The 20,519-nt window shown below is 42.0% G+C and overlaps 1 protein-coding gene across 3 annotated transcripts in view; it reads right to left on the bottom strand.

Moving 5' to 3' along the window:
- Positions 1-18,445, bottom strand: part of LOC141127083 (phosphatidylinositol 3,4,5-trisphosphate 3-phosphatase TPTE2-like) — a 94,839-nt gene extending 76,394 nt beyond the window's left edge. Inside the window, exon 1 of one of the 3 annotated variants that reach the window (XM_073613259.1) lies at positions 18,095-18,445. Coding sequence is in view for 2 of the 3 variants with exons in the window: in XM_073613261.1 (XP_073469362.1) it covers positions 17,866-17,893 (28 nt within the window). In the remaining variant the exon portion in view is untranslated. Of the gene's footprint in view, positions 1-17,865; positions 18,068-18,094 lie in introns of those variants that run through there. The other 2 variants (XM_073613261.1, XM_073613260.1) reach the window with 2 other exon arrangements.
- Positions 18,446-20,519: the final 2,074 nt, after the last annotated feature.

The following is a 20,519-nucleotide window of genomic DNA, read 5'->3' on the forward strand; positions in this document are numbered from 1 at the left end:
GAACTCTAGCTTTTCACAAGCCTAATGGAAAGATTTGCATTTCGCAGGAATGTTTAATCCTATTGTGTCAAGGTAAGTAAACACTTGTATGGCATGGTGAATACATAATATGAAGACAGAAGCATTGCATGGCCTACACACAATCATGTGTCCCTCAACAAAGGATGAACAAAGATCAGCTTGGACATGCCACTGGCGCCCCTATGATCAGAACTATATGTATATGTACATGTCATGTGCAGTCGCAATATAAAGAATACAGGTAGGATGTATTCACACTGTAAAACTATATCAACAAGATGTCATAAAGACCACAAAAATAGTCTACCATTCTGGAAAATGTTTTCTATTTGAGTTTCAAGTTACTGAGAGACACAATGTAGAGCATATAAAGTATTCATAGCATAGAGTACACTCCTCAGCACAAAGCATCAAGTGTAAACTGTGCTCAGGGTGCCTCAATTCCTCAATCGGGGATTTACCACATTATGGCCACTAGATGGAGCTGACAATCATAGGAAATAAACGTATTAGGTAAATTATGGGGTTTATTCGTGGCGGCCAAGCAGATGCTTGAGAAATTCACACAGCAAAATTCATACAAAGAATAGCATACACACAAAGTGCATAGGACAATGTTGCATATGGTGTACACAGCACAGAACTAACCCAAGTTCCATATCACAATAAGTACACAGAATACCCATCATTTAGTGTGCAAAACATACACAGCACAGAACACACGCAAAATAAAATTCATACAAGAAATACACAAAGTATACAAACTAGAGAGCATATAAAGCACAGAAATATGTATAGCGATACCCCGAAGGAGCTGCTTTTGTTTGTGCAGTCCGTTACTCTGTCTCTCAAACCCAAAGAACTGTCCCAGCCCCTCTGGCACACCTAGCAATGTGATTAATGGTATAACCCAGTAATAACACACAAACTCAGTTCTGCTCTCTCAAGTTTACTTGGACCAGAGAAAAGTTTAAAGTAATATTAGTCAGCCAAGTCCTGTATAAGTAGCCAGGACTTGGTTGAAACGGTTCTCAAAACAGTCAATAACACTATGCAACAATAAAAGAATAATAACAACATACACAGAATAAATGGACTCCCCAAACAAGCTATTGATTGATGTAGATTACTATGGCTAAAGGGGAACCCCAGGCTGGCCTATAGTACCTCCAATACACACACAATGAAGTAATACAAACACCAGTGGCCTGTCCCCTTTAACAGCAACAACAATAATGTTCTAGGATCAAAGCTTTGGTTTGTTCTCTTCACTGGCATGTAGGAGCTCTGTGAATAGAGGTCCCTCAATGTAACAGGGTAAAAAGAAGGAATGCAAAGTAGCTGGTGCTGTGATATAGCACTCCTCTTACAATGCAAATAACAGGTGTCTGTGCACAGTATTCAGGTGTGGCGTTTTTTTGGAAGGCAATAAGATTCCTGGGCAAAGCCCCCTCACCAATCCTGTACGCATTCAGCGGTCCTCCAAAGAGCGATCAATCGATTCTCCTGGCTGCAGATGTGTCGTGATGGCTTTCAGTCTCTGACTCGTTGAATCGGCCGATTCTGTGACATTCCACGCTGATGTGGAGCGTCCTTCTGGAAGCATGCGGGTTCTGTTCCTCTGGGCTGGAGCTGCAGACTGTGTGCCCCTTGGTAAGTTACAATCCCCATACACAGCAACAGAGGGATGCTCTCCCGATGGGATCCAGGAAACAAGGCCTCTTGGCCTGGTCCGCCCTATGCTTTTTATAGTCTCTCCCACAATCCTCTGGACTCTCTGCAGTGCAGCCTGGGATTTGCAGTCCTGCCCCCTCACACAGTCAGTCGGGCTGCCTTGTTCTGGGACTTCATATTCCATAGTTCTTTGCTGCTGTTCCCTGTTGATTGGCTCTCAGTCTCTTCCAATAGGGAGGCTACAAAATAAACAGTTCTGTGTGTCTGTGTGTGTGAGAGGAGAGGAAAGGGGGGGGGGGAGCCAACGCAGCTGCTAGCAGGCAGCTCTCTCCCTAGGGTTGCCACCTGTCCGGGATTCACCCGGACAGTTCGGGTTTTGAATCATATATCCGGGTTTCAGACCGCCTGAAACCCGGACACATTATTCAGACCGGACTCTGGCTTCCCAGCAGGGTTGCTGTCTTCAGTTGTCTAAGCCAAGAGTTTAATGTGTTCTCAGTGTTCCCCCATAAATCAGGGTTCCCAGAGCATCCCTTAGGTCAGAGTCCCCAGAGTTCTCCTTTACATCAGTCTGCAGAGTACCCCTTACAGTGTAAGGAAACTCTGCAAGTTCAGATGTAAAAGGGGAACACTGCGGATTCAGGTTTAAAAGTGGAACTCTGTGGACTCTGATGTAAGAAGAGACTCTTGTGATTAACTTCATATGATTATAAATGTTATTTAATCACAAAATATATGTACTGCATAGTATATGCTGTAAAAAAATAAAAAATAAATTGCTGTGCGCTGCTTAAGTATGCAGGTTTAACTTGAAGAAAAGGTGGCAACCCTATCTCTCCTTCATGGATTCAATCAGCCTGGAGAGGAACCTGCTAGATATGCATAACACAGAACACACACAGTATACATAGTACAGAGTGTACAAACTAGAGAACATATAAAACAGAAAATATGAATAGCACATAACATACAAAATATGCATAGCACAAGACACACTCATTTGTTGTGTGAATGTCTCAAGCATTCACACAGCCATCACAATTAATTCCTGCAAATTGCCTAATATTTTATTTCCTATGATCATTAGCTCCATCTAGTGGCCATAATGCTATATTTTCCTGAAATACCTCAAACAAGAAAACACAGCATTATGGACACTAGATGAAGCTGACAATCATAGTAAATTACTGTATTAAGCAAAATATGGTCAGAATTTGACAGCTGAGCAAATCCTTGTGACATTTGGCCTTTTTATAAATAGAACCAAAAAAGTGTACAAAGCACAGAGTGCACAAAAAAGTAGCAAACACACATTGTATATAGACCAGAACTAACCCAAGAACTAACCCAAGCTAACCACAGAACTAACCCAAGGTACACAGCACAGAAAGTATACAGAATGTACATCATATAGTGTGCACAGCATACACAGCAGAGAATGAACACAGAATACACAGCACAGAGCATATGCAAAATAACATTTTATACATGATACACTACACAGAGTGTACAAACTAGAAAACATAAAAAGCACAAAACATGTATAGCACAGAAAATGAACACTATACACGGTACAGGGCAGGATCCCGCACAGAACACACAAAAACACACTGCAGAGTGTACATAACATAGAAAACACACAACGAACACTGCACAGAGGTAAACACAGTGTGCTTTAATGACACATAACACAGAAAGTATGCGGAATAAAGGAAGTTTACAGAATACACATCATGCCCTGTCCACAGCATACACATACATAATGTACACAGCGCACAACACAGTAGGGGAGATATACTAAAACTGGTGCACACAGAATCTAGTGCAGCTCTGCATAGTAGCCAATCAGCTCACCGCTTTTAGTAAATCTCCTCCCAGTGTGTACATGGCAAAGAGCGCAAACTGTACAGAGAATGCATAGCACATGGGGCCAGGACAAGGTCCTTTGGCACCCAAGGCAATATGTACAGAGGATACATAGCACGAGGAGGAGCATGCGTGAGGCGGACCTGAATGGCTGCTGCTTGAGTCCGCTCAGCACACCTCGAGCGCATTAACAGGCCTCCCGCTAGTTGCTAATGGCAGATTCCCCTCTAATTGGGCACCGGAGAAAGCCGACACCCAGCTGACCATAAAGTCACTATGGGTCCGTCGGAAAAACACAAGCCTAAGACGGTACATGACCCGAAGCCGCAACACCACCAGCAGCTCAAGATGGTGCTGAGCCCACAGAAGGTAAACCCTGCACGCAGCTCTCCCGCAGCTTCAGAGGGATCCCCTGATAGTATCCGACAGTTCCCTAAAGCCTTCCAGTCTCAAAAGGAAGATAGAGAGGTATCTCGGCTGGACAAAATAAGAGAAATAGTGAGGGAGGAGCTCCCTACAGTGTCCAAACGGCTCACTTCAGATATCAAGAAGGAGCTGAAGGAACTAGAACAGCGCTCATCCCTCTCTGAAGCTAGGCTGGACACTGCTACTACTGTCCTAGATGCCCATGAGACAGACCTGGAGGAGATGCAGGGTGAGATTGCCTCTTTGCGCACTCAGCTTGAAGACGCAGAGAATAGGTCTCGCAGGAGTAATATCAGAGTTCGGGGGCTCCCAGAAGCTATCACTGATTTGCAAGGCTCCATTCTGGCCCTATTGCAGGAACTGGTTCACTCTATCCCTGCAGACAGATTAGAAATGGACAGAGTGCATAGAGCTTTGACTCGCACAAATCCGGATGGCCCACCACGGAATGTTATCCTGAAATTTCACTGTTACTGCACTAAGGAAGTGGTGATGCGGGCTTCCAGAGATTCCTATTCCCTTACTCTCCAAGGCCATCCCTACCAAGTTTTCTCTGATCTATCCCAATTGACTATTCTGAAACGTCGAATTCTAAAACCCCACCTACAGCTCCTGCAAGCTCAAGATATACAATATCGGTGGGGTTTCCTCTTTAAAGTCTCCTTTGACTATCGGGACTCCCATTATGAGGCCATGACATTCAGGGAACTCCACACTCATCTACAGTCGATTGGATTGGATGTACCTGCTGAGCTCCATTCTCAACCAGCTGTGCCCTCGCGGAAGCAAAATCTACTTCAGTGGGACCGGCACATCAAAATAACAGACCGGGCTCTCAAAAGTCACAAGCCTGGCAAGTCCTTCACTCCCAGGCGTTCCAAACAGTGGGCCACGGCTGTTCCTCCCTGATGTTCACTTTGGCTCTTATACTTTTCCCACCAACAGAGGTGGTTTGCGGTTGGGTAATGTACAATCTTGAATTCCAGAGCCCATTGGATTTTCGGAACAGGTTCCCCTTGAGACAGTTGCAATAGTGGTTTGCTCCTGTGTTTACTGTTTTTATTTTCTGTCTTTTTTTTCCCCTCTGTTTTATGACTGTCACAAGCTATTCTGGACTTCTCCGGATGGGGGGGGGAGTTATCTAGTTTAATTTGCATACAGGTACGTTACAAACAGAGTTGTTACTACAACCTACTGCAGGATTATTATCTTTGGGCTGTTGGCGTTTCCCCCATTGCAGTGAGGCCTAGGCCCAAATTTGAGAGTTCCCCTGGGGGGGCTTTGTGCCCCCTACTGTTCGCTTGCACATCTTGGAGGCCTATACACTGCACCACGGGGGACCCATTGATGCAGAGATTGTATTTTTAAGTTGTCTTACTACAAATTGTTCTGGTATAAAGTTACTTGATGTATGACCTTTATCAGTGTCATGTCCTGCTTTAGTAGATTTTATATGTCTCCCCTTCCTTCGTCCTCTCCCTTTTCTCTTCTCCTTCCTCTGTGTTCCTTTCCCTCCCCTCCTCCTCTCCCCCCCCCCATCTGCTACTGGGCATATTTATATATATACCAGATGCCTCAGGAGTGGCCATGGGTGGGGGCATGGCTTGGTTCCTGTTACAGACCTAGGAGAGGGAGTGGGTTTTGACTCGTGAGTGGAGGGTTTTCCCGTCTCCCCCCCCCCCTTTTTTTTTCCTTTTTTTTTATTATGCTACTCCACATTTTCAATTTTGGGTGTCTTGCCATTATCATGGATAATTTTTTTTTTTTTTTTTTGATTAGGAGGCTTCGCACCCGAGGTGATTCATGCTCCCTCATTCCATTGGTTGAGATGGCTCCCTTACGTTGTGGAGACTAAAACCTAAAACCTAAAACTGAGTCTAAAACCACTGACTGGCCCCACACTTCCGAGTGTGGATTTTTGCCCCCACTGGGCTGGTTCCTTGTCGAGGCCTTTCCTTTTTTGGTTTCTTAGGTTCTCATTTTTTTGTTTTTCACTACCTCTCTTTCTCTCCTCTTCTCTCCTTTCTTGCCCTGGGGATCCTATGGCTGCTTTGGTGGGTATGCTGCCTATAGTTTTTTTTTAGAAATGTCTCTTAATTGGCTTTCCTTGAATGTTCAAGAACTAAACTCGCCCCAAAAATGCAAGCAAGACTTTTTGTTACCTTCACTGGTATAGAATTGACATATGTGATCCGACTTCAAACCCCAATAGGTGTGAGAATGAATAGTGGCGCTAACATGAAGAATACCTGCTAAAAATATATATCTAAATGACATACGTGACTCAATAGAATGATAGTGAAACCTAAATGCATCAAAAAAATGAAAAAATAAAATAAAAATCCAAAAATGAGAATAACGTGACTAAACCAATATATATCACCCTGTGACAAGTGTATCAATGTATGTGTCATATCTCAAAAATAAAAACCATGTATGAAAGCATAAAAAATCCATATGATGACGTGAATAGACACACATGAGCTGAAACCTAGTGGGATGAATGTGTCACTTCTCAAAAAGAAATGATGAGTGACTAATGAGGATGCATAAACCAGTCCGTATGCAAAGTGAACAAAACAAAATGAATTAAAAATACAAAATTGATACACCTCGTGACAGATGTGAGATGAGAGTACCACTTATTCAAAAACTGTTGAACTGATGAATGAAACCAGTCCATGTGCAATGTGATCAGAAGTTCAAAAAGTGATGAAATCTCCGGTAGGAAGACTGTGATTCTTGTACTCATCCACCACACCTCCTTGACATGATTCCACTCCCTTCTAAAATTCAAACTCATCAGCTGCTATAGCCTCACACTGTCGTGTTTGGCCAGAATCGCCTTAACCCACTCACATGGGGGTTTACAGTACGATCTCCAGTATCCAATGATGTATATGTCAAGCACTCTCCCTGAAGTAGTGGCTCCACATGTGAATGAGAAAAACGCTCCGATAGTGTGATACCATCCAAAAATGTATTAAAACTCTCAATGAACCATCACCATTGTACTCACATGTAAATAAATCACATATAAATAAATCACAGCAGGCAAAAGGCAAATGCCATCAAAGACATCCATGCAGTGGTGAAAAATCAACTACGAACGGCCACGGCGGACCCAGGGTGTATGGATGCTAGCGAACGTCTCACCCACTCCTAGAATTGTTTCTCCACCTTCTGCCGCTCCGTAACCCGTCACTCCATCCTCCGTCACACCTGTTAGGTTGCCATATAGCCACACCCCAACATGTTTCGTCACTGGGACTTAATCATGGGATTGGCTATCCGGCACAGCAATCATCTCTTTATACGTTCAAGGCCACAGTATGACACTGTCGTTCTTGTTTCATAAACCTTATTAAATGGTTCTAAAGGCAGAAGGTTTTTTTTCTTACCTTAATGCATTCTATGTATTAAGGTAAAAAAACCTTCTGGGTGCAGCTGCCCCCTCCAGTTCTCTCTTTTACTTACCTGAGCCCTTTCTAGATTTAGGGATATGGATGAAAGCAGCGGCTTTCCCTGGTCATTCTCTCCTCGTTGGCTCACATAGCACTCGGAGCCATTGGCTCCTCCTGCTGTCAATCACAGCCAGTGAGCCAATTGAGGAGAGAACGGGGCAGAGCAGAGTCACATTCTGTGTGTGAATGGACAATGTCTATTCACATGAGCAAGGTTCAGGAGCGAGTCTGCAGGAGTGCCTCCATAGCAAGGGGCTTGCTGTTGGGGGCACTCGACAGAGGAGAGGAGCCAGGACCGCTGGCAGAGGACAGAAAAAGAAGAGAATTGGGGCTGCTCTGTGCAAAACCATTACACAGAGCAGGTAAGCATAACACGTTTGCTATTTTAAAAAATGAATCTCTTAAAATTGTTTACACTAGGTATAATAAAACTCTACATTAGCTGTATGACTAATGAATCTCTAGGCAAAACATCCTCTGATATTTTTTATTGCTGTCTGTGTCCCCATTGGTTGGATTTTGCCCTCTGTTTGTTCTGGTGACCATTGTCATGTAGTGAGGGGAAGATAGCTGGGCATAGAGGAGTTGTTAGAGTTGTCACCAGAAGAAGAGGTGAGGGAAAATCTTCCAAAGGGCACATTTGTTCTAGGGTCTCTGGGACAGGAGGCGAAGGAAAATTTCCCCAGTGGTACACAGATAGCGAAAAACAGATCGTTGCTCACAGGTGATGCAATCCGTAACACTCCAATGTTGCTTCTGTGAGGTGCACGCCCTGCCACTGCAGCAGAAAACATGGAACAGAGAATCTTCAGATCGGCAGAACACCCACACAGAAAGTAAAGTATAAAGTCTTTATTGAAGCATACATATTAAAAGCACTGGATGGGTACAGGCAGGGGAAATGCAGGTAGGTTGACGCGTTTCACACTATGGACGTGCTTTGTCAAAACCACAGAAGTTGCAAAAACTACAAGCACATTTATAACACATAAATTACATGACAGCACAAGTGCATCTCATTAAAATCAGACTCAGCTGTTGCAACTTTAGACCAATAAAATCTCCTGTTCAGGAAATTGTTTAAAAACAAAAAACACAAAAAAAGAAAGAGATTCTATTCCATATAGCAACCTTAAAGTGGTTGTAAACCCTTTACAACCACTTTTTGCTACAGGTAAGCCTATAATTAGGCTTACCTGTAGCTACACTGGTTATCTCCTAAACCTGCACGGTTTAGGAGATATTCCCTGGATTTGCATGTGCCGACGTCATCGGCACATGCGCACTGAAGTAATGGCAGTACGTGCCATTGCTTCAGTTAGACTGTGCCACTACCGGCGGCTCCCATGTGCATGCGCGGGAGTGACGTCATCGTGGCTCCGGGCAATCAGAGCACCGGAGCTGCGATACCCGGAAGTAACTCCGGGGAGAAATGTCACCAGCCGGTGCTGTGTTCGGGCACCGCAGCGGGGCCTTTGATCTCAGGTAAGTAATTCATAATGAGCTGGTATGGCTAGTATGCCAGATACACAGAAAAACTAGAAACATAGCCAGCAGAGAAAAAATGACCAGCAGAGAAAAAATGGCCAGCAAAGGAAAAAATAATGATAAATTACCAAAAGAATATATATACAATGACATACATCAATCATAAAAATGGGTTAAATCCAACTCAAAATTTAAACCCGGGGGAATTCTGGTACTAAGAGAAAATATCCAGAATACTTCCCGCTTACACATGATCCTGAACTTATCTCCTCCCCTACTTGGTGTGGTATTCTTCTCTATGCCTTGTATTTGTAGCAGGCTAGTGTCCCCACCATGGAAATTATTGAAGTGTGGGGCTACATTAGTAGCTTGTTTCCTATCAATATTTCCAATGTGGTCATTTAAACGATCTCTCAGTCTTCTTGTAGTGCAACCCACATATTGAACCCTGCAAGCCTAATGCCGTGTACACACGGGCGGACTTTTCGGCAGCAAAGGTCCGACGGTCTTTCCGACGGACTTTCGACTGACTTCCGACGGACTTTCTAACGAACGGACTTGCCCACACACGATCACACCACAGTCCAACAGATTTGTACGTGATGACGTACGACCGGACTAAAATAAGGAAGTTGATAGCCAGTAGCCAATAGCTGCCCTAGCGTTGGTTTTCGTCAGTCGGACTAGCATACAGACGAGTGGATTTTTCGATCAGACTCGAGTCCGTCGGAAAGATTTAAAACATGTTCCAAATCTAAAGTCAGTCAGATTTTCGACAGAAAAAGTCCGCTAAAGGTCTGATGAAGCCCACACACGGTCGGATTGACTGGCGGACTTGGTCCGTCGGACCAGTCCGGTCGAAAAGTCCGCTCGTGTGTACACGACATTACATGTGATCAAAACTTTTTATATCATAAATTCTATTTTTAGATGTGGATTGAAATGTTTCTCCTTTTACAACACGAGGACAGCACGGGCAATTATTAGAGCCACATTTGAAGACCCCTTTAAAATAGATAGTGAAAAAAAACTGGCATGGGTTTTGAACCTTCCCTACTATATCAAAAACTAAAAAAAATTTGGGCTATACATACACTCCTAATAAACAGTATTTTGAATAAACTGTTCAAGCGACAGGCATATTTTACTAGTTTAAATATGTTGCAAAACAGACTCAGTAGTAAAAGGAATGAGGAATATGTATTGTACTATTATACTGTATTAGCGTTATATACATACTTGTAAACTATAAGGATTGCTTTCAGTTTGCTTTATCAGTATCAGCAATAGAAGATTGTTCTCCTATGGTTTATTGCACTTAGCATGTTGCTGAAACAAGCCAACTAGTGGCTCCAGACTCGTTCAAACTCCCTACCACCAATAAACTAATGTAAATAAAGTCTGGTTTTAATAGTAGGCCATTAGTTATGTTTTCTTTCCTACAGGATGTAGGTGCTTTTATTCAGAAAGGCAAGTGTAATAAAAACACTTCTACAGCAAAATCAGTTTCCTCCACAAAAGGTAGAGCTGACACAGAGCAACTTCGGCTCCAACTACGAGGCCTCTTCCACATGGTCGTAAAAGGTATGTGTTTATACACATTTCCTCCACATAGGTAGAGCTAATTTCTTAGAAACAGGAGTTCCAACTGGAGGATTTACTTTCATTTCTGGCCCTGGGGACATCTTAATATTTTTTGATTTCCAATAACTTTTTATCTCAGAGACAATGGTCACCAGGACAAATAGAGGGGTCAATTTTCCCAATGGGGACAGCAGTAAAAACCCAAGAAAAGATCTAACCCTTACTTGCTCTATCCAAAAATTAAAAAAAAGCCTTAAAGAATAAGTTCACCTTTAGAAAAAAAAATGAATGCAAATTTTTTTTTCAGGTCAGCAGATCGCAGGGTCAATGTCTGGTTCCTGCAGACTCTCGGGATATCTGTCTGCCCATACCTCCCATACCTGCAGGCAGCTACTTGAGAGCAATTAGATCAATGAACTACGAGAGCGCTCACCGGTGCCCTCACCGTTCATTGAGAACTCCAAGTCGTCAGCCGCTATGGGTGACGGTACTTGTAGTGTATTTGATCACAGGAAACTGTAAATGAATGACACGCCCATGTGGGCGGAGCTCCGCACCGTCGTGCTCTACCTGAATTGTGACAGTGGGTGCGGGGAGAAGATTATTATTATTATTATTATACGAGATTTATATAGCGCCAACAGTTTACGCAGCGCTTTACAATGTATAAGGGGGACAACACAATTACAGTACAGTTCAATACAAAAGGTACAGGAGGGCCCTGCTCGTAGAGCTTACATTCTAAAGGGAGGGGGTGAAGATCCCCCGCTTACTGTCACAGGAAAGGGGGAGATCGGGGGGGGGGGGTGCAGATGCTGAAACATGTTACATATTCAACCCAAAAAACAGGAGTAACATGTTCCAAAGGTGTCCGGATCCTTCAATACAGTGGTTCTCAACCCTGTCCTCGGGAGCTGACACAGTCATGTGATCTTAAGCTCCGCCTCCCAGCACCCTAACCTTTTAAAGGGCCTGGAGGCGCCGGCGTGAAGGGGTCAAATAATGTAAAATAAAACCTGACCCTAAACTGTTATAATTTCCCTGTAAGTTAACTAGAAGATTGTATACTTTTATCAAATGTATCATAATATTTGGCATGGTTGCATGCATGTGTTTTAGGTGTGTAAAGTTTTTCACCAGAGAATATCATTACTGCCAATGCAATGATCTTGCGTACAAAGTATCATTCACTAATCAGGAGAACAGAGTCATATCTGTTGTCATAGAGGTTATAGACGTTCCATAATTACACATGATGCTCCCAGTTTCCCAGTCATTATGTACATTCCCAACATGCTTTTTCTATACATAGAAGAATGAAGGATTCAAGCTATTGCGTGTACACCGCTGTTTGAGTTGGGTGAGGATTGCAGGTAATATGGAAGTATAATAACAAAACACAAAGAGGGTGCTTCCTTGGATGCTCTTAAATAATATAAAATGCAGGAGTTGATAAAACCAGCTGCCCCCTTAAAGTGTACAAACACTAATTTTCCAGAATAGCAAAAAAGTAGGTGCTTAGTTATTCACTGCACATATATAATACAACAATCTATCACTATCTACAACCAGTAAATACAATTTAGATATGCTATATTGCAACAGGATCGGTATGATGAGTCCATATATAGGGAATCACTAAAATGAAATATAAAATATGGCAAATTGCTAGGAAAAAGTCCCAATTCACCACTTAACCCACCATGTGAGGCTGCTTGTGATAGCGATCTCTTCTAAGTAGAGTGAATAAGCGCTCTCCACACCCCAGGTGAAGTTTGCACTCACCAGAAGTAAGTGGCTGACAAAGCAGCCTATGCGCTGGATACTAATCCTCTGTATTAATCCACTGCTCTCTAGCAAGGTCCTATAGTATCCCAGACCGGAAATCCTTGTGATATAAGCTCTCATTCCATCATATGTAAAGTGAAAGAATCCAAGGAGTAGATCATTGTGTAGGGTGTCTGTAGGTGTCTGTGGATGTCTGTGGGTGTCTGTGGCTGGGTTTCTCTACAGACACCCACAGAATGTGAGTACTGATTTTACCATTACTTTGCACTTTATTTTAATAAACATGCTACACATGAAAATGAATAAGTGAACCTGTACTTTTCTAATGCGGTCTTAGACCTCTTGCATTGCATTGGGGCCATTTCAAATGAATGGGCCATCGAGACACACTCACAATAATGTTCCACATAACACGTGCTAACACACTGTACAAGTGTGAATGGCCCTTCAACTGGATTGACACCTTTCCATGCATGTTTTCACACGAGTTACTGACAATTATGCCTTTTTATGTGTTGCAATTGTCTTTTATAGGCATGTGGATGCACAAAACAAAAAAAAGATAACCCATGTCTATGCAACATACATATGTAATCTAAAACCATTTAGAACATTGGCTAACTAACCTGTGTACTTGCATTAACATGCATTATAAACCATAAGAGCCCCTACACACTGAGGCACTTGAAAACTGCCCATAAAACCCCAAGCGCTTTTGAGGTGCTAGCGGTGCGCTTTTTTGAAAGTCACGTGACTCAAAAACTGCTTAAAGAACCATTTTGAGGCACTTTTGAAGCACTTTTCAGGTGCTTCCCATTTATTTTAATGGAGAGGGGCGCTTTTGAGGAGCTTTTTTTACCGCTCCAAAGATGCTAATTGCATTCGTTTTTTCACCTCCCCGTCAGCGCACAGCCCCAGTGTGAAAGCATTCATTGATTTTAATGGAAATGGGTTTCCGTGAGCTTTTCAGGTGCTTTTTTTTAGCGCCAAAGTGCTTGAAAAGTGCCTCAGTGTGAAAGGACTCTAAGGGTGCTTTTTACACCGAGGCGTCGGCAGCGTTGGCGGTAGAGCGCCGCTATTTTTAGCAGCGCTTTACCCTCATTTTAGCGGCGCTATTCGGATGCTAGCGAGGCGCTTTTAACTCCGAAAAAGCAGTGGTGCTTTGCCAGCAGTTCGGCGGTGCTGCCCCATTGATTTCAATGGGCAGTGGCGCTTTAGGAGCGGTGTATACACCGCTCCTACAGCATTGCAAAGATGCTGCTTGCAAGACTTTTTTTACTGTCCTGCAAGCGCACCACTCCAGTGGGAAAGCACTCGAGCTTTCCCACTGGAGAGACTGGAGAGACAGGAGAGGCGCTTTACAGGCGCTATTTTTAGTGCTGTAGCGCATGTAAAGCACCTCAGTGTGAAAGCAGTCTAATGCCACGTACAGACGGTCGGACATTCCAACAACAAAACAATTTTTTCCGACAATTTTTTTCCGATGGATGTTGGCTCAAACTTGTCTTGCATACACACGGTCACACAAATGTTGTCGGAAATTCCGATCGGCAAGAACATGGTGACGTACAATACATACGACGAGCCGAGAAAAATGAAGTTCAATAGCCAGTGCGGCTCTTCTGCTTGATTCCGAGCATGCGTGGACTTTTGTGCGTCAGAATTGTGTACACACGATCGGAATTTCCGACAACAAATATTGTTGTTGGAAAATTTGAGAACCAGCTCTCAAACATTTGCTGTCGGACATTCCGACAGCAAAAGTCCGATGGAGCCTACACACGGTCCGAATTTCCAACAACAAGCTCCCATCAAACATTTGTTGTCGGAAACTCCGATCGTGTGTACGTGGCATAAGTGTGAATGGCCTGTGAATGTTTCGTTGTCTGTACTGGTTTACTGAATAAGCCTGGAAATATCTCAGACTAGGGTTGTGACAAAGTACATTACATAATAACTTCTATACGTAGTCATCTACGCATTTTGCTGGCGATTGGAGCATAGCAAACAAAGTTTTCGCTGAGTGCTGAAACAAACGAGCAACTGTTTACATAGCTCCCAACTGTCCCTGATTTTGAGGGACTGTCCCTGATTTGGAGCAATGTCCCTCTGTCCCTCTTCCCCCCTCATTTGTCCCTCATTTTGGTCTGATCCATAGAATTGTATATAAAATGCACTTTTTATCTTTCAAAAAGTGTTTCACAGTGCTAAACCTTTCATCCAATTCCTAAATTGCTGCATTTTATACATTTTAAAAACCTATATAAAGGAATAGTAGTGATAAAAAAAAGTCCTTGTGGATTTTATTAACCTTTTTTTTGGTTAATTCTCCTTTAAGGGGGTGTGACAGGGGGCGTGTCCTATGCCTACATACATTTGTTAGTAGGTGTCCCTCATTCCCATCTCAAAATATTGGGAGGTATGTGTTTATCACACTATGAGTCACACAGCCTATATCATTAGTGCAATAAACTGACTTAGGGGTCTCATGACTGTTGCTTGACTTATCCCACAATGACATCCTGAACATGTTGTCTGACACTTGCTGAGTAAGCAGAAAAGTAAGGCGTACGTGCAATATAAAACCTACAATTGTGGACGATACAAAGCAGATGAGACCCCGCAATGCCACATTGCCATCTTCAGCAAATAACAAATGTAATCATTCTTTACATTCATGCTGTTGTATATGCATATTCACTGTATACACTAAAAACAATACATGACAGATCCAGAGGTGGTATATAAATATGCATTTTGTGAGATATCAACTGGGACTTGCAGTTCCACAAAAGTATCATGAACAACTTCTACAGGCGTTTCATTTACCCATAGGTATGAATGGTAATAGCAAGCAAATTCTGGTCTCCTGGCTTTTGTTAATCTACAAGAACCAGTGTGTCCTTCTAGTATCCACTGCCTGCTGGGATTTGTAGCTCCACAAAAGTATCATGAACTACTTGTACATGGGTTTCATCTACCCATATGTATAAATGGTAATTAACTGCAAATTCTGGTCTTCTATCTATTGTTGACCTACAAGAACCAGTGTGTCCTTCTCATGAACTAGCTATATAGGGGTTTCATCTACCAATATGTAGGAATGGTAATAGCTGCCAAATTCTGGTCTCCTGTCTTATGTTAACCTACAAGAACCAGTGTGTCCTTCTAGTGTCCACTGCCCTCCGGGGTTTGTAGTTCCACAAAAGTATTATTATCTATCTATAAAGGTGTTTTATTTCCCCATATTTATGAAACGTAATAGCTGACAAATTCTGGTCTTCTACCTTTTGTTGACCTACAAGAACCAGTGTGTCCTTCTAATGTCCATTGCCTGCTGGGATTTGTATTTCCACAATTGCAGAAAAGCACATTAAAACGGAACACAACACTCCAAACGATACTTTACTCTCTCTTCATACTTCAAAAAGACCAAGTTTTTAAAAATTTGGTTTCAGTGCAAAGATACAAAGATTTCGGAAGATGCCTGTCACTGCACTCCATATAAAGTGAACCTACTCCTCTGCATGCAGGAGGTCATAGTTGTAGTTCTACAAAAGCATCATGAAATATCTATATATGGGTTTCAGCTTTATACAGTATATATGAATGGTAATAGCCAGCAAATTCTGGTCTTCTGCCTTTTGTTGACCTACAAGAACCAGTGTCCATTGCCTGCTGGGACTTGCAGTTCCACAATTGCGGAACAGCACATAAAAGCTCACAACACTCCAGAAGGCACTTTACTTCATAGCTCAAAAAGACCAACTGTTGTTTTTATTTTTATTTGGTTTCTGTACAAAGATACAAGGATCTTGGAGGATGTACGCCATCGCACTCCATATAAAGTATCACATAACACAGCACGTAACCAAAAAGATCTGTAAATTGAACCTGTGCCTCTGCATGTAGGCAGTCATAGTCATCTAGCACAGCACGTAACCGCTGGGATTTGTAGTTCCACAATTGCCGAACAGCACATTAAAACACAACACAACACTCCAGAAGATGCTTTACTTTCTCGTCATACCACAAAAAGACCACGTTTTAAAAAAAATTGGTTTCAGTGCAAAGATACGAAGATTTTGAAGGATGCCTGCCATCGAACTGCATATAAAGTATCACATAACACAGCATGTAACCAAAAAGATCTGATCTGGGCCATTGAATAAAATAATCCAGATATCATGCTGCCTGGCACTTCGCTTTACTATGTGTACAAGCCCTTAAAATGCATGTTTTTTAAACACATAGGGGGTTATTTACTAAAGGCAAATCCACTTTGCACTACAAGTGCAAACTACAAGTGCAAAGTGCACTTGAAATTGCACTGTAAATGCACTTGGAAGTGCAGTCGCTGTAGATCATGCAAGGAAAATAAAAAACAGCATTTTAGCTTGCACATGATTGGATAATAAAATCAGCAGGGCTTCCCCTCATTTCAGATCTACCCCTCAGATTTACAGCGACTGCACTTCCAAGTGCAATTTCAAGTGCAAAGTGGATTTGCCTTTTGTAAATAACCCCCAAAGTGTAAGGGCCAGTTCACACCACATGCAGTCCAGTGCATTTTTTTTTCTATATTAAAAATGCATGGATAGTAGGTTATATGGTTTTCAATGGCATAGTTCACACCAGTGTGGTCATTTCCAGTGCATTCCAGTTCCAGAAAAAAAGTAGAACATGCTGCATTTTTTCTGTACTGAAATGTACTGGAACGTGGTAAAACGCATCAAAAACGCACAGGAACGCACCTAAAGGCACCAAAAACGCACTGAAACACACATACCCTTATTTAAGGTGACAAAGAAAGAGGGGGGGAAATGCACCGGAATGCACCAAAAACGCATCAGAAAATGCACCGTACTGCATCAAAAACGCGCATGCAGAAAAACATCCAGAACCCATCATCCAGACTGCGTTTCTATGGTGTAATCGGCCCTAAAATCGTAAACCAAATCTAAAATACAAAGCGATCTTTTCTTGCTATTGATTTTGTACACATCTGATGGTATTTGATCCATAATTGATGTGTGTCACTTCCACAAACAGGTTTAAATGGCTCCCATGTAAATTGTCCAAGGTATGTGTGTGTACATGTATCTGAGATAAGGACTTTATCATGTGAGATTAGGACCTTAGATTGTAAGCTCCTTGAGCGCAGGGATTGATGTGAATGCATAATATGTAAAGCACTGCGTAAATTGTCGGAGCTATATAAATAGTTGTAATAAATAAAAATAAAAAAATGATTCCTACTAGTATTTATTTTCAACAAATCTAAGGTTTACCATTCAGAAAAATGTTAATTTGTGGCTATAAAAGTGTATATATGGAGGTTTTCTATTCATTGTTTTTTTTGTATTACTATTAGTTGAACTAGATGGACTTGTGTCTTTTTTCAACCTGACTAACTATGTGACTATGTCATTTTTGGACTTTAATGACCAGCTTTGCCCCCAGAACCCATTTGAAGTTTTTTTTTTTTTTTAGGGGTACAGCTCCCCCCCAGTTTCAATAAAACACAAAGGTTGCGGGTGAAGTGTAATCTTACCTGTGGGATCCTCCTTACCACTAGCCATGGGCTCCTGTGTGCTGGCTGTCTCCAGGTCATCTATGAAGTGTAGTACGGGAAAGCTGCACCCAGTCCTTTCCAGCTCTTTGTCACCTCCTTCGATTTCTTGAATGAACTCGATCAGGGAGGAAAGGCGAAGGACCAGAGAGGCGAGGAAGGGAGGGCGGCTGTGGGTATAAACAATACATTAGTACAACTTGTAGCTCACCTCTTTTTATGAAGCTTGTTTCTTCCCAGCCGTCTCCTTCATCTACTCTTTTCCATGGCAGGGGCTCTTCCTGTGTCCTCTTTTCCTTGTTTTACTGATAAATCAGTTTTTTTTTTCCTGAAATCTTCTCCACCGGCCTCCCCTTCCTCTAAGTTATCCCCCTCTGCTCAGCCAGCACTTTCCACTTCCTCTGCTCCTGACTTATGCTGTGTAATGTTTTTCTGCTCATACTTGTCCCCGGTTCTCCTCTCGTCATCATGGAACAGGGCTGTACTTACTATGTAGATGGAGATCACTATCATTGTCCAAGGACTTTAACCCCTTTAAAGTTGACACTAAACAATATCCTTATATCCAATATCCTAAAATATTCTTGTACAATTTTCCTTTAAATTTACCAAAACCATATCACCAAAAATGAGGTCAGACCTAAACACTTTCCATTTGTATGCAATCAGGCAGACCCTTGCACTACATAATTGAAGGTAAATCTAAAGGAGGTTCAAAAAGAAAATTGTATAATGTATGGCCGGCTTTATTTTCCAAAAAGAATCTATCCACTGCTTAATGACTGTAATCTATACAGTCCCTGATTTCGAGGGACTGTCCCTGATTTGAAGCAATGTCCCTCTGTCCCTCATTTTGGTCTGATCTATATAGATGTATATAAAATGCACGTTTTATCTATCAAAAAAGTATTTTCCAGCACTAAACCTTTCATCTGATTTATAAATTGCTGCATTTGTAAATTCTAAAAGCCGATATAAAGGAATAGTAGTGGTAGAAAAAAGCATTTGTGGGTTTTTGTGGTTTTTTTTGTACAATTCCCCTTTAAGGGGGTGTGGCAAGGGGTGTGTCCTATGCCTGCATACTTTTGCTGATAGGTGTCCCTCATTCCCATCTCAAAAAGTTGGGAGGTATGCCCTCCGACACTACCCTTGGCTTCTGTTCAATGTTTGGTGAGTTTCACTGTATTCAATAACATATTGTGTAAAAGAAAATAAGAAACATACCTAGAAGTGATGATTGGCTATGCTCCCACCTGGACACAGTCTGTTCCCATTGGGGTGTCCCGTTGTGTGGGAGGCATATCCATTATCAATATTCTGTTGCAGACCTATGGTTACACACGGTTCAACTGACCTGGTTATACCTCTGTTGACTTTATATGCATTAAATACGATAAGTTATGCTACTATGCTGTTATTTTAATTTTTTGCATTTATATTGTATATATTATTGACGGAAACTTGAAAATTTTTTATTCAATTCCTGGTTAAAAGAAAAATTTCCTTTTTTTTTCAAAGTCCTTCTGTCCCTCTTTCATCATTATTTGTCCCTCATTTCGGTCTGATCTATATAGTTATATAAAAAAACTCACTTTTTATCTTTAAAAATGCGTTTCCCAGTGCTAAACCTTTTATCCAGTTTCTAAATGGCTGCATTTTTACATTTCAAAAGCCAGTATAAAGGAATAGTAATGATTAAAAAAAAAAAAAAATCTAATCATTCTTTTTATATAATTCTCCTTTAAGGGGGTGTGGCAGGGGGTTTGTCCTATACCTGTATACGTTTGCTAATAGGTATCCCTTGTTCCCATCTCAAAATGTTGGGAGGTATGTCTATGTTTCATGAAATTGTTTCTTCCTTTGTTTTTCTGCCTCCTTGTAACATCCTCCATGAGCTCCCAGACCTTTATTTTGTCCCCTCACTTCTGTTTGTTTGGAAGAAGCAGTAGACATTAGTTGTGGTCATGTGCACTGCCCTATGCACACTACAAATCCCATAGTCCCTAGTCCATCTCAGGAGCGAGCAGGAGAGGGTGGCTACATTCCTACATAGAGTGGGACCATGGAGAACGAACATAGCCACCCTTTACCAGGAAGTTGGATGACATCAGAAAAAAAAAAACAAAGGAATTTGGGGGAGGCTGAAAGCAATAGACATTACTTTTTTGAGTTAAAGAGTAACTCCACTTTTGTTGAGAAAAAAACATTCCCCTCTGGGTGATCTACAGGTGCATCTCATAAAATTAGAATATCATCAAGAAGTTAGTTTATTTTAGTCATTTCATTTAAAAAGTAAAACTCATATATTATATAGATTCATTACACACAGTGATATATTTCAAGCATTTCTTTCTTTTAATTTTGATGATTATGGCTAAGAGCCCTTTCACACGGGGCCGCCCATAGCGTCGGCGGTAAAACGCCGCTATTTTTAGTGGCTTTTTACCGTCGGATTAGCGGCGCATTTCGGCTAGCTAGCGGCCGAGAAAGGGTTAAAACCGCCCGCAATGCGCCGCAATAGCTGCGTTTTGACGGCGGTATCCCAGCGCTGCCCCATTGATTTCAATGGGGAGCAGCGGTGGAGGAGCGGTAAACACACCGCTCCTTCACCGCTCCTTCACCACTCCAAAGAAGCT

This window comes from Aquarana catesbeiana, linkage group LG02, assembly GCF_042186555.1.
Source record: "Aquarana catesbeiana isolate 2022-GZ linkage group LG02, ASM4218655v1, whole genome shotgun sequence".
NCBI classification, from domain to species: domain Eukaryota; kingdom Metazoa; phylum Chordata; class Amphibia; order Anura; family Ranidae; genus Aquarana; species Aquarana catesbeiana.